The sequence below is a fragment of the Scomber scombrus genome, chromosome 1 (assembly GCF_963691925.1).
Source record: "Scomber scombrus chromosome 1, fScoSco1.1, whole genome shotgun sequence".
NCBI lineage: Eukaryota > Metazoa > Chordata > Actinopteri > Scombriformes > Scombridae > Scomber > Scomber scombrus.
In genome coordinates, this window is record NC_084970.1 from 22,840,964 (window position 1) to 22,856,555 (window position 15,592).

Genomic DNA, 15,592 nt, shown 5'->3' on the forward strand with positions numbered 1-15,592 from the left:
TCTAAAAGTATGTTTTATTACTAGATGATAGATTTTCCTCTAGTACCATGTCACAACAGCCTGGTGATGCTGATGAAAGATCTGCACTGGGCCCCTCTTGTAAGTTTAATGAGTAGATATTAGTATGCTTAAAATATATTTTTAATTAATATGATGTTTTCAGTATATTAATAAATGACATACTGTGGGTGAAGGTTTAAGGTGAATTAAGATACTTAGAAGTCTTAATTTCAATCCACAGGTAATCAAAAAACGGTGGATGGGGGCAGTTCAAATTCCTCTCTACATGGACGTAGGCAATATATAAACCACAAAGAAATCATAAGCTAGTTTCACCCTCTTTGTGACCACCATATAACAATTTCATCTTAGTATCATTAGCATACATAGCACAAAAACTCATTATGAATGAAAAAACTTCAGTCAACATTCAACAACCATTCATTTTTTTATTATAATTTGAGCATTTTCATGTAGAGGTTATCATTTAATCCTGGCTACATTTGAATATATATACTTCCTTTCATATTTGCATATATATTCATGTGTGTGATTGGATATGTGTGTGTGTGTGTGTGTGTGTGTGTGTGTGTGTGTGTGTGTGTGTGTGTGTGTGTGTGTGTGTGTGTGTGTGTGTGTGTGTGTGTGTGTGTGTGTGTTTCCCAGGGGTTGTTGTGTGTAGATTTAAACCTGATCTTTGTTCCTGGTCTGGGTCCAGTTAAGTTTATCTGTCCCATTAATCAAACACAGTGCCAAGAAATACCAGCAGTGATCAACACCTCAGTCCACAGCACAACTTCCATTATAATGCCATTCTGCCTTATTTGCCCTCCCTGGCAGCAAGCTGACGTAAAACTACTGTAACCTTTACGAGGAGCGTGGTGTGAGTTATCTCGCACAGATAACAATTTCTTTGGGATAACTTTAATAACTCCCGTGTACATTATTTCTTGTGATATACGGTAAGCGCTTTAGGCTCTTGCATCTGGTCCTCATATCCTCCCACTTTATTTTCTATCTTAAATCCAATTAACTACTCCCCTTGTTGCTAAGATACAATGCACAAAGGCCTCACAAAGATAATGAACACCTCACACTCAAACATATTATTACCATATTACCCTCACATACAATAGTTGCATCTAAATTTTTATCATATCATCCTCACACATGATCATGATCATCTTATTGCATCTTACTCCGTCATCTCACATAGCACCATATCTTTTAACGTCTGAAGGCCTAGAAGTTTACATTACCTGCACTCTAAGCTGTTGTTTCTCTGACTGTGTAGAGAAAGACCTGGAGATCTACCAGAGCATTGCTGATCTCACAGTGAAGGCGAAAGATCAGGCGGTGTTCAAGTGTGAGGTCTCGGATGATACCGTGAAGGGTACCTGGTACAAGAACGGAGTAGAAGTCAAGGCTGATGCGAGAGTTAATATCACACATATTGGCAGGTGAGGATACCTTTAAGCATGCATCTTCTGTTTCATCAAATGTGTTGCACATAGCACAAAACCCTTTGAAAATTCTGGACCTGTTTAGGATCCACAAACTGACCATTGATGAGGTGAAACCTGAGGATGAGGGAGACTACACTTTTGTGCCAGATGGCTACGCTTACAATCTTTCTGCAAAACTCAATTTCTTGGGTAATATTGATACTTTTATGCTTCACAATTAACATTCACGGCTATAAAAGTCACATTTTTCATGAATGAATTCCTCACTGCCCTTTTTTCTTCTTGTTTTACCAGAGGTGAAGATTGATTTTGTGCCGCGTCAAGGTAGTACAAACTTTATCTTTTGTACTACATGGACAATACCAGTTGAAATTCAGGGGTCTATTCATTATAACCATTTGTCTCATTTCCTAAGATCCTCCCAAGATCCACCTGGACTGTATGGGGCGCACTGCCGATTCAACCATCGTGGTGGTGGCTGGCAACAAGTTGCGTCTAGATGTCCCTATCACTGGAGACCCTGCTCCCACAGTGGTCTGGACCAAAGGACAGAAGGTAAAACAAGACAAATAGACTGTAATGTTATCAGTCAGGAAACACCTTTTCCATGACGTGCCATCTGTCCAGAGCACAGTAGGTAAGGTGTGAGATCTGAGACTCTCACAGAAAGTGTTGTTTCATTCACAATTAAAAATATACTTGATAGTCCTACTAATACACCAGTCAGAAATATTGGCGTTTAAAAAAAACAATAATAAAAGCAAGATCATTTCCTTGTTTCCTTTGAACATAAAAATAACTATTAGGTGGCATAGGTGGGTTAGTTATTTTTACAAAAGTCTGCAATCCTCCTTACTATTAAACTTTGATACTTTAGTTCAACAGGTGCCATGCAACTAACAGCTTCATTCATTGATGCCTGGTAGCTTGCTTGATCTTTAGAGGAGAAGGAGAGGACACACGTGGCTTTGGCTATGGCTTTTACTGCTTTGCTCTGCTCAAATGTAGGGTAGTTCTGTAAAACCTGACGGAGAAGATAAAGGAGAGCCGGCATCCTCTTGGACCCTGACGGATGGGAAAGTAAGCGTGCATGTCCTTTAGGAATCGCTTTTTAAATATTTTTTTTACTGCAACTGTTTGTAGCAACCGGGCTCCAACTCCAGAATGGTTTTTCTTCAGGCATGGTCTGTCAGTACATTGTTTTTCAACCTGCTGGTGTGTGCATTTTGACACATTGTGACTCTTGTATTTTACACCATAGGCCCAGATATATTCATGGTGCACATACATTGCACTCCATATAAACTTGCAATTTTGAAAAGGTTATGCATGCAGTCATCGAAACACCCATGAACTGAATTGATCTTGAAACAACTCAATTAAACAGGTTGTGTGTTTGTTTGAGTCTTTACACCTCTGGAGAAACAGACTGCAGAAGCAACCGCGATGAACAGATGCAGACAGATACATGAAAAACAGCATCTCCAGCAGATATCACTGTACACATGTGTCTTGATTTGACATGATGCAGTTTCATAAAGCCAAAAAGCAAGTGCAAGTTAAAAGCTGCATGTGGCATTATTCAGTATCCATCCATGTTTATGAGGTAAGAGCATGTTCTCAATCTTCAGTCAGACATATGTCAAAGGAAACTGGACAGTAAGTACATTTGCAGAAATCTTCAAAAATTAATTATATAATCAAGAAAAGAAACATCATAGAGATTCAGAGGTTGTACTAAATTATTTTTAGATTGTGCAATAATGGCACAACCCAGCGTCCTTTTTACAGAGAACAACTAAAAGGTGCTTTGAAATTACCTCTTTTCTACTGTGTAAAAGGTACACCTAAATTTTGTTTTTGAGTTAAATGCTGGGGTGTTCTCTTCTAAAAGGTAGCAATCAGATTGTCTGATTATCAAGCACCAGTAACATTAGTATAAATAACAATACAAAGAATTTTTAAACTAGAAGAAATCAGCATATGAATACAACTGTATTTATAGCAACTCATGAAACTTGGAGTAAGTTAAGACTTTGTCCAGTACTGGTCCTGCATCTGCATGGTGACATCTGGAATTGTGTTTTCAAATCATGTGGCTTCGGAAGGCATGATTTGCCCAAATACTTTAAGAAAGTGTGCGTTGAAAACAAGAATGTTTGTCTTTCTCTGAATACCAACATGGTATAATGTTAATATGCAATCACATCTACTACAGTATGCAGCGAAATTACCTTCATGTGCATCATCAATCAGTTTAAACTGTGAAGAGACTCACCAATACATAATCCATTCAGGCAAACCCCATTAATGCTGTATGATTCTTATCGAGCAGATCCTCACAGAGGGAGACGGGAGGGTCCATGTGGAAACAACCAAAGGCCACTGTGTCTTCACTATCGAGGGGGCCGAGAGGCAGGATGAGGGAATCTACTCCGTTGTGGTTCGCAACCCTGCTGGGGAAGACACTGCGGACATTAATGTGAAAGTTGTTGGTAAGACAGAGCGTGTATAAAAATTAGCTTTTAATGCTGCCAATTACTAGGAGCATTTTCACTTGAGATATGCATAAAGCCATGCATATTTGATGTGAAATGGATTATACTTACATGCTGTAAATCTCTCTGGCCAACTAGTTCAGTGTAAATATATGTTGTTTTTTTTCCTGATCACATGAACATTATTTTCCCCAGATGTTCCTGATCCTCCCCAGGCTCCCAAAATCCTCAGTGTGGGAGAGGACTCTTGTGTTGTCCAATGGGACCCCCCTCTGTTCGATGGTGGACAGCCAATCATTGGTAAAAACATATTAAAGTGCTTCATTTGTTGAATTTATTCGGTTATTTTTAAGTTCCCTCCAAGTCTAGAAAAGGATACAAAAAACTACAATAGACTTGTTTAATGCTTCTTTTTTTGATTATCAGGCTATGTGTTGGAGAGAAAGAAGAAAAGGAGCTTCAGGTGGATGAGACTGAACTTTGACCCTTTCCCTGGCACAACCTATGACGCCAAGCGGATGATTGAAGGAGTGGAGTATGAGATGCGAGTCTATGCTGTTAATGGCATTGGCATGTCGCGCCACAGTCCTGCCTCACAACCTTTTGTGCCAGTCGGTGAGTCTTTCTTTCCCCAAAAGTCCCACAGATATAACTGACTGTAAACTAACATAAAATTATCTATTTTAGGACACATAAGTGTCACAACAATGTTGATTAATGTTTTTTTTTTATGAGTGATGGTATAGTGTGATGTGTTTGACTTTCTATGACTCTGAGGTTGTATCGTTCCTGTTTTGGTCCATCTAAGGTTTCGCTTGGGTCACAGGGGCCCGGCTGACTTGTGGTCATGACAGGACAGGGTTATGTTTGTTGTAACACAAGGAGTAACTGAAATATATGTTGAACTTACATCATCCACATATCATTCCTGAGTGACATCAGTGCTGTGTGTTTGTCTGTTAGATCATCACATAGTACAGTTACAAATGTTACTGTGATTATAATCAGAAGGGGAAATAACACTCCGGTGAACCTTTCGTCTCTAGTGTTAACATTGCATCCGTGGGAATTCTGCAGTTCTGATATTACCCATATCACATGAGAACAATATTGACTGGTAATTGAATATTGAATTAAATCTAACACTGTAGAAATTCTACCTTGATGTATAAGATCTAAACAGGTTCTAGTCTTTTGCCTAATGATCACTTCGGCAATGCTTTGACCTCTTCTGAGCTCTGCTTGTTGTCTCCTGTTGCTTTTAAAACTGATGCTGTCACATCAAAAAGCTGACTGTTTCAGATCATTTGACTGTAATTGCGGACAAGAACTGTTAATTGTCATGCAGTCTACAGTAATATTAACCTGCAGTGGTGGTTCAGCAGTCAGAGCTGAAGTCCTTTTCAATGAGTTTACATTCCTTTTTCTTTTGGACTCCGGTTAATGTCTTTCTGCGGCTCTACTGTGTTGTTCTAGAAAAATCCTCTTTTTTCTTTGGTGTGTTCTTCTGTAGACTCCTGCTGCGCCTATTTATTGTATGTCAACCAAGGTATACTGTTATGCCCTTGATCTATATAAAAGGCATATGATGTTGTTTGGCACTGGAAAACTTTAAAAGGGATAAATAGGGAACAAATAAAGTCTGTCGACTCAAACTGCTATCTACTCTTTTCCCTCACTCCATTTTTTGTTGTTAAAATATTTACTGAAAAATGTACAGATTAACAGAAAACTTGAAGAGATTTATCACAAAAAAATACTAACAATGTTGGGAACCATACAGCCTAGTGAAAAGAGAGAAGAGCAATATTTTCACGTATGCCAACAACACCTTGACATTCTGACTTTTTATTGCCATGTTAAAACTGTCCATAAAGTAGAAGCTTCACTTCAGTTATATGAATCGCTCAACAAATCATAGATGTGTAAGGTGATCCAGAAGGTAGTAAGATGTATTATCTGTGACAGTTTCCCATAAGACACATGCTCAGGTGTAACATCATTGTCTCCAGATGGCCAGTCGCTAGTAAGGCAGCTGATTGGGAAACTATCCATGGCATTTCTCTCTATAAATAATGTCCTGGAAACACTTGGCTCCGCTGGGATCAGCTGCTTAACAGAAAGGGGTTCTTCGCTACTGTGGAGGCTGCTGCAGAAGAACCTTTGTCACTGCAGCAAAGACAATAGGGAAGAGAATGGGGGAGTGGGCCTCTGAAAGGGAATGAGAGGATAGGTTAGAGCGTGGCATTTGGCAGAACAGGCGGACAAGTACCACCAACAAGACTGCTACACACTGAAACAGAATGACAAAGCCTAAGCTCCCCAAAACGGCTGAGAAGAAGCCAGGGGCAGAGGAGACACCAGCTGATGCTCCAGTGGAGGCACCGGCAGAGGTGGAAGCCAACAAGCCTGAGGAAGTGTCATCCCCACCGCCTGAGGTACAACTGGAACCAGAGGCCAGTTGTGAACCAGCGGAAGCAGCCCACAGTGGGGAAGATGGAGCTCCAGTTGAGAATGAGACACCAGCAGGAGAAAGTGTTCCCTCTGGAGAGGAGGCCGCTGCTCCCCCAGCAGAGGAGTCCCCGGTGGAGCCTGCTCCTGCTCCTGCTCCTGCTCCTGAACCAGAGCCAGAGCCAGAGACGAAAATTGTTCACAGTAGGCTTTATTAATTTTGAGATGTTGGATTAACATGTAGGTTTTAAAATAGAAATTTAGACTTAATTTTGTTTATTTGTGCATGACATTTATTGGAAAATTGGCTGCATTTTAGCCCTTCAGTCCTTCAGCCCTTCAGCCCTTCAGACAGTCATTTATTTTCAAAGGGATATATGTTTTGAAGTGTTTGGTATATATAGGGTTGATGTTGCAAGTGGTCCATCATGAAACAATTCTATGTTGCTTTTAAGGCAAATTTTAACGAGATTCTTGCATCTTTTTATCCAGATTATCCGGATATGTTCCTTAAACATTCCCTGCTTCTGTAACTTTCTAAACACATGCTTGCACAGTATCCTTAACATTCATCCTGTAACATCAAATCCTGGTCTTACAGGTGACAAGGCCAGAGCTAAAATTCAACACCTTTCAGCCTGTTGTCAACAAGTTGTGGCAACAACATAGTGATATATTATAACATAGTGTATGATGGTGATATATTCTTGGAGGATTGTTTACATGCACAACTAGTAGTAGTAGTATGTAGTCTCCATGACCCCTACAGTTTTACAACAGACATAAATTCTGCAAATTAGAGTACAGGTCCTAAATCCCAGCGCTAATCACTGTGATAATAGTACTGTTTGTCACTTGGTTTTATTGTGTTTTTTTTTTCCTGAGATCAGGGCTTTTTAGTCTCTGCAGCGAAATGTGTTGTGACATTAGTTATTTGCCTTTGGCATACTTCTGTGGTGAAAGCAATGTGTGGGAAGTAGCTGATGAACCAAAGTCTTTCATGTGGTCTCATATCGTGTAATTGCATCCCTTCGAGACAGAAATTACAACAGGCCCTTCAGGTCAGCCAGACAGCTCATCTTTCAAAAGATACAGTAGCACACTAAGGCTTACAGGCTAGTCGGCTGTTTTGATAAGTGATTACACAGTAATCACAAAATTTCCAACACTGAACTGAATGTTGTTTTTGTTGTAAATTGGACTGGGAATATCACCAAGGAGCAGATTGTTCATCACCGACATATGTAATCGTTTTCTATCACTTTAAGTAAATGAAATGTGGTTTCCAACACAGGCAAGCTGCACAGGCCCTGGATGGTGAACATTTCTTGATGATAAATGTGTAGCTACCCTACTGCAGCTGATGCAACATCCAACAAATAAGATTACATAATATAATACATTATATACCAATCATTAGATAAAAATCTTCTCTACTTTACAACCGGACTTGCAATTTTTGCACAAAAAAGATTGCGAAAAATCAGGCCCATATAGTCGTGTACCCCTTATTCTCCTTTAATTGACTCAAAGATCAGACAAATGAATTAACCTGCGACTCCCATGGCAGTATTGGTAGAATCTCTCAGGGTTGTAACCCTATTTTCTGGATTAATGGTATTGTCTATAAAATGTCAGAAAATAGTGAGAAATGCCTGTTATCATGTCTGATCAATAGATCATAATCCAAAGATATTCAGTGTATAATCAAGCTTCAAATCCTCGAACTTGAAAAAAAAGCTGAAGACAGCAAATATTTGGTATTTTCACTTAAAAATGACAAATTTGTCATTTTAGTTGCTGATTAATTTCCTGTTAATTGACTCATTTATAAATAGACTCATTGTGTCAGCTTGTCTGTAAGAAAGTCACAGTTCAAATCTAACTCCAAAAAGTTAAATTACTCTCAAAACAACAAGCAGCACAACAGTAATATTGTCACTGGAGCAAAGAGACACTGTAAGGACCCCAGGATGTTAATAGCTGAGGCTGATCATGTGTCTGCATTGAGTAATCATATTTTATTAAAGAGTTTTATGATCGCGACACCTGTTACATTTGGAGCTTGCTCACATGCTGCTAAAGATGTTTTGAATGAAACCACATGTGGTCTGATGCATACCTCAGACTACATGTGGCCATGCCTCTGAAATTAAAAATATCACTGGACATTTATGGCAGAGAAATGCTGAAATACACCTTGGCCTGCAATTTGTCATTGATCGGTCATTCTCAGGATTTCATCCCAATGCTTTTATATAAATCACTGACTACAATACTTAAGGTCATCACTGTGTCCAGTAATATATGTGTCCTGTGAGACATATCAGCCATTCTTTACATAGAGATGATGTCATTAAAACTAAAAACAAATGACATAGAAGTAAATCTGCAAGAAACTTCTGTGTATAAAAACCATCAAGCCAACTGTCAATTGATAGATTGTTCTTCATAAAATGAAGTCTCCTTCCTCAGTCGATGGTTGTTTATGAACAGATGCTGCTGCTGCATCTGTTGTTTCTTACAGAGTTAGTCACATAGAATAGAAAAACATAGAATAAAAAGCCTTTATTGTCATTGAATTGATACAACGAAATTAGGAGTGCCAATCCTGGTTGGTGCGTTTAAACACAACACAACATAGTCTCACACAACCACACAACACAAGTCACACAAAACACAAATTAAATAAATAAATAACTAATAAATAAATAAATAAATAAATAAATAAATAAATAAATAAATAAATAAATAAATAAATAAATAAATAAATAAATAAATAAGTATTGAGAAAACAATGAAAATAGATATAGTATGCAGTGGAGTATTATGAAATATTGCACATAAATTGATGTGATTATTGTACAATGTAAAATTCATGAGAATTATATGATATTATTAAACGTTGTGATAGTTTTCGTATTGCATGTTGAGTTGATTGCTTTTTGATCATTCGTAAACTCCTGATGACTTTCTAACGCTCTCATTCTAAATTCACTGCTGTAATGCTATAACTGACTATCAGAGTCCATTAATCTGCCCTTTGCCTCTCTCTCAGCTCCTACAAGTGAGCCCATCGGACTCTGCGTGGACGACATCAGTGACACTACTATCTCGCTGAAGTGGCGGTCGCCTGAGAGGATCGGCTCATCTGAACTCGAGGGTTATGGGGTTGAGTACTGCAAGGAGGGCAGTAAGTGCTGGAGCCAACCCCTGCATGCTTTTGATAGGGAAGTCTTTTAATAGCATATAATACGGACATTTATATATAGCAATCACTTAATTAACCACCGTCAAAAAATGCTTGAATTCAATTTACAAAGTTAATTTTTCTTTTGATTTACCATTTACAAGAAGAAAAATGGGCACAGACATAAAATCTGATCTTTGAAAGTAAATAACACATTTAATAATTCAATTTCAAACTTAAAGGTTATCAGATATGAGCAAAAAGTCCCAAAAATGAGTTAAGATGAATGCCTGAGTCTTCATCCAAACAAATTTGGTGATTGTATATGAACACATTAACCTGATTAAATCTGATTATGTTTGCTGTTTTGAACTGCTCTCCAGTTTTTTACCATCCACTATATACAAACTGATAAAGATGAACTTTTGTTTTAATTCAGTTGAAACATATGCAATCAAGAGGATCATGTTATTTCAGTTTTGTTGTGTGTTTTCTGGCCACAGCGGATGAGTGGATTCCAGCCATTCAGGGTCTGACAGACAGGACATCATTGCTCATCAGAGACCTCACCACCGGAGACAAGCTGCAGTTTCGTGTGCGGGCCTACAACACGGCGGGGCCAAGTGCTCCTGCCACTCTGGCTCAGCCCGTCACCATCAGAGAGATAATGCGTGAGTAGTTATGGATTTTTTCTTCTTTTGTTCACTCCCCTTTTATCAAGATCATGACTGAAATCATCAGTTGATTCATCTGTAGTGGAGTGATATAAACATAAGTAGTGATACATAACAATGTTTTCTCATATAACCAAATATTTTCTCCTCCTTTAAACTAATCCATCTTTCATTTTTCAGTGCTCTTCATGTTTCTTTCTTTATGTGTTCTCTTGCACAGAACGCCCTAAAATTTGGCTTCCCAGAAATCTCCGCCAGACTTTGATCAAGAAAGTTGGAGACACCATCAATCTTGTGATTCCTTTCCAGGTGCAGTATCAACCAGGAATCCACAAATCATCACAAATGTCTTTCTTATGTCTACAAATACTGTGATTGTATGTATAATTTTGTTATTTGGTTGTTAAACAATGAATTTTTATTTATATAGTGCCAAATCGCAACAAAAGTCATCTCAAGGCACTTTACACATAGAGTAGGTCTAGACCATACTCCTTAATTTAATTTAAAGAGACCCAACATTCCCACACGAGCAAGCACTTGGCAACAGTGGCAAAACTGGGAGGCGGGTTTGCACTTCATAGATTTCACCACTAGTTGGGTTAGAAATGTAAAGTATAGAATCAATGCTGTACCAGTGGAATAGCCACATTGCATGCTAACATGCTAATGTTTGCAAGTGTCCGAATTATCAACATATTTGAGCTAAACTGATCCTCCAATGAAATTAAAGTGTGAAATAAGTATTAGTCCTACTACTTAATACAAATTTAACAATTAAAATCATTTCCTTTTTATTTTCTTGTGATGCAGGGTAAACCCCGGCCTAAGGTTACATGGAGTAAAGACGGGGAGCCTCTTAACCCCACACGCGTTAGTGTGAGGAACAGCGAGATAGATTCAATCCTATTCATTCGCAAGGCAGACAGAACACATTCAGGGAAGTACGAGCTCAAGGTGGAGATTGAGAACGTGGAAGACAATGCGAGCATCACACTGCAGGTTGTTGGTAAGCAGGACTGGAGATATACAGAGCTGGCTGTGGATGTTAACAGGAATAAATGCAATCATTGTATAAGACTGTAAGAGCATTCATGCTAGAAACAAACATACAGCATTTTCAATAGCAATTTTTCTCTTCTGTAGACGTCCCAGGGCCCCCTGAGGCTGTGAAGATCATGGATGTCTGGGGCTTCAATGTGGCTCTAGAGTGGAAGCCACCTAAGGACAATGGAAACAGTGAAATAACTGGTTACACTGTTCAGAAAGCCGACAAGAAGACCATGGTAACACATAGCTTACATCTGCTTTTTTAATACATTCAAATTAAGCCTCTGCTGTTAATGGAGGGTGATTATTATCCAAATTAAATCATTTTACAGCAATTAGCCAAAGGAGACCCTCAAAGGATTTATTTTCATCAGGGTCTCTATGGTTACTTTCACACTTGTAGTTTGGTTTATTTAGTCCAGATCAAGGGGGGAAAAATCTAAAATACATTGTTGCCTTTTAGTTTAACTCAGTTTATGTTTATTACAAACAAACCAAGAGGTGTAAACATGAAGTCATTTAGACTGTAACTCATTAATTTGAGGGCAAATCAAACAGACTGCCTGCGAGTCATGCTGCACTGAACTATGCCTCAATTCATGTGTGTACTGTCTCTCTGGAGGCCACACAGTGCTTACAAAGAAATAATTGATTATGAGCATTCTTTTTTCAACAGGATGAAAATGAAGCATCTTGTACCAGTATGTAGACTGCTTATTCAGAGTGCTTAGGAGACAGCTTTCTTGACACTTCCCATGATCAATAGATGAATTTATGATAGTTTAGCTTTTTGATTTATGTTAATCATATCTACTATCATAAAACCCTGTGGTTGGACTGCTTTGCTTTCACACCACAAATAGACTGAACTACAGTTTAACTGGAGGTGGACCAACAGCTCTTACACTGGCCAAACAAAACCAAATGCCTAAAACATAACACGTGAGATGTGAAATGTGAAATTTGTCATAACGCTGATAGTTGTCATGCTCATTGAAACTGAGCCCTGTCAGGCTTTTAGTTTTACCTCCAACAACCTTCAACTGAGCTGCAGACCTCCCCTCTCTATGAATGAGTGTGTCCGTACATGCAGGAAGCTGAGTGCTGCATGGACACAGAAGGATATTTTAGCTTCCCTTGTGACACATATATGTATAAAAATAAATAAACATATACTGTAGTGAGCCAACGCTCGGTCTCCTTTGTGGGCCAGGACCAATGCATTATGGGCCTTCTGGCAAGAACTCCAACTGCCACCGTTTACCACCTCGTGCTGCCAACAACTGAGGCAGCCAGGAATGTCCTAATCTTATCCTCATAGCCTTGACCTGGTCTGGACTGTCTGTGCAGTGAAGCAGGCCCATTGTTCTCCTGCCCAGTGCTGATGGTTCATGTTTCACTGAAGTCATTATTAAATCAAATTAATTTCACTTGCATCTCTTTATAGCAATGTTGCCAAAGACAATATGAAAGGTATTTGTTAAATATCAGATAGAGAGATAATTGTGTATTGAATATGAATACTATTATTAGATATACATATCTAAATTATGTTAGTAATTACACGACTACTTTCAAATCATTTTGTACAATGGTGCAGTGATATCGTTGAATCATAACTGTAAAATTAGATTTGCCACATTTGATTTGCTAAATATGATTTGTCTGACTGAACAAACAACAGATTCAATTTAGACTGTGTCAGTTTATGCGGGCTGTAATAGTTTTAAGCCCTAAGTCATTGACTGCCTAAACACACAGAATAGAATAAGAATATCTGGTGTAATGCAAACCTGACCACAATATTTTTTTTTAGATTAATTAGTTAACAAGCTACACATTTGTATTTCTCAAATACTTGATTTAAAGTCACTGCAGTGCATGCCATGTCATTTATTATTGTACTTTTTACAGTTTCTGTTGGTAAAGAGAGTGATGTGAATAGAGATTTGGGTGCAATGGGTCCGTCTTGCTACTACTGAGCCTGTTGTTACATCATCAGGTGCACATTTCATGGAAGTGAACACAGCCTTCCAACTAGATACAGGAAGTGCTGTCAAGTGTAATTGTATCCAGAGGATGTAGACATCCTCAACAGGGACTCAATCTTAGTTGTGTGTGCTTTACTGTATATTTAATGGGAAAGCAACATTTTTGTGTGATTTTTTTTCTTATCAAGGAGTGGTTCACAGTCTATGAACACTACCGGAGAACCAACTGCGGCGTGTCTGACCTCATTATGGGTAATGAGTACTTCTTCCGTGTCTTTGCCATCAACCTGGTGGGTCTCAGTCCAGAGCCCACCAACACAAAAGACAGCGCCTATATCCAGAAAACAGGTGGGCTTGAACTTTGTCCAGGACAAAGAAGTGCTGAATGTTCTTTAGATATGAATATCATGTGAAACCTGAGTAGTCGTCGTTAATACATTGTATTAGTATTACAAACCGAAGAAAACATACCCACAAATGATACCCACAAGTGCCAACTAAGTATTATCTCTCACCTCAGGTATCGCATACAAGCCGCCATCCTACAAGGAGCCCGACTTCTCGCAGGCTCCCAAGTTCACGCATCCTTTGGTGAACCGTTCTGTCATAGCAGGATACAACGCAACCCTCAGCTGCTCAGTCAGCGGCATACCAAAGGTCAGTGGAGTCATTTCATGAAGAACGATCGCACCCAACAAAAATATTGATCGTGAAGCGCCAACAGAGTGCAGTTATGAAAATAGCTGCTATCATAACTGGTTTTTATGATGAAATATTTAAATTTAGGCAAAACATTTCTGACACGAGGTCCACTTACTGGCTTTCTCTGGAGCGTTTAACTATGTTACGTAGTCTTCATCAGTTCAGTAGGTGTTATGATTTCATTCACAGCACTTTAAGGTATTCTCATTTGTGTTGGCTTAAAAGTAAAACAAAAAAGAAAAGTTTACTCTTGAGCTTGCAAATAGCAAGTGGACAAGACAATCTCAACTCAACATCCACAAAAAAAGGGGTTTTCTTACCACACATTTGAAAGCCAAACCTTTTGTTCATAAATATTTGTATTTTTCAAAATACAGAATAATTGAACAAAATACAACAAAGAATAAAACCCTAAATTAAAAAAAATACTCACACACTAACAGAAATTTTACATTTTACACTGACATACAATAATGACCTTAAAGTTTACCATAACCCTCACATAACCCTAATTGAATGACTTATGTTTTGATGACATGAGGAATACCTGGTACACACACACACACACACACACACACACACACACACACACACACACACACACACACACACACACACACACACACACACACACACGCACATTCCTAATAGACCATCACCACATTGTGCATTAGTAAGATTATTGAAGATTTTAGAAAACATCACCTGATGTAATACTTTATCCTATCTTTATCCTATCTAGCCCAAAGTGACCTGGTACAAAAACAAGATGGACATCTCAAATGAAGCCAAGTACCGGATGCTCAGTAAGCAGGGTGTTCTGACGTTGGAGATCCGTAAGCCCTGTGCGTTCGATGGGGGAGTGTATATGTGCAAAGCGATCAATGCCAGTGGAGAGGACATTGTGGAGTGTAAGCTGGAGGTTCGCCGTAAGTATCAGAAACGTGTGTCCCCTTTTTCATGACCTGCTTAAGTTGTACATGCTTTATCTGGCATTTTCATGGTATTATTGTATATTACAGTATCATACAGTATTGTCAAAATATCAACATTAGTGCTGTTAAAAAGTATTTCCGAATATATTTTAAAGGTTTTCAATAAATCTTATGGATTAAAAATGGATTCATTACTGTTGGTACTCACACATGCATTTTATTGTAAATGGGTGCAGCTGTACTTCTTCTCCCACCCATTGCTTACAATGTTTTGTCCTGCCACGCTTTAATGTTACTTATGATCCTGAGGCAAGACCCGACCCCACCCGCCACTGTGATTAATGCTTTAGAAGGATTTGATCAATCATTCATGCTTTAAAAAATGTACCTGATCTAGATATTAATGACTTCTTTACTCCGTCAACTACTTCAATCTAACATGAAGCACACAAAAATATAATCTTTGGATAGCTTTAATATAAATGTATTAATGTTTTAAACATGGTTTGTTTAAATTAATTACATTATTGTACAATTGGGGCAAGTAGTGAGACACTGTTGACTAATATTTAGATTGTATTTCATTTCAATTATGTGAGATTCATTTATTAACAGCTGTTTCTTTGGTCATGTTT

The 15,592-nt window shown here is 38.5% G+C and overlaps 1 protein-coding gene across 1 annotated transcript in view; it reads left to right on the plus strand.

Moving 5' to 3' along the window:
- Nucleotides 1-15,592, plus strand: part of mybpc3 (myosin binding protein C3) — a 33,292-nt gene that overhangs the window by 17,175 nt on the left and 525 nt on the right. Inside the window, exons 16-30 of the mRNA XM_062430108.1 lie at nt 1,295-1,460; nt 1,549-1,655; nt 1,761-1,790; nt 1,882-2,021; nt 3,802-3,961; nt 4,160-4,264; nt 4,391-4,579; nt 9,474-9,608; nt 10,109-10,276; nt 10,500-10,588; nt 11,093-11,288; nt 11,426-11,565; nt 13,509-13,668; nt 13,841-13,977; nt 14,765-14,951. Of these exons, the coding sequence (XP_062286092.1) occupies nt 1,295-1,460; nt 1,549-1,655; nt 1,761-1,790; nt 1,882-2,021; nt 3,802-3,961; nt 4,160-4,264; nt 4,391-4,579; nt 9,474-9,608; nt 10,109-10,276; nt 10,500-10,588; nt 11,093-11,288; nt 11,426-11,565; nt 13,509-13,668; nt 13,841-13,977; nt 14,765-14,951 (2,109 nt within the window). The remainder of the gene's footprint in view (nt 1-1,294; nt 1,461-1,548; nt 1,656-1,760; nt 1,791-1,881; nt 2,022-3,801; nt 3,962-4,159; nt 4,265-4,390; nt 4,580-9,473; nt 9,609-10,108; nt 10,277-10,499; nt 10,589-11,092; nt 11,289-11,425; nt 11,566-13,508; nt 13,669-13,840; nt 13,978-14,764; nt 14,952-15,592) is intronic.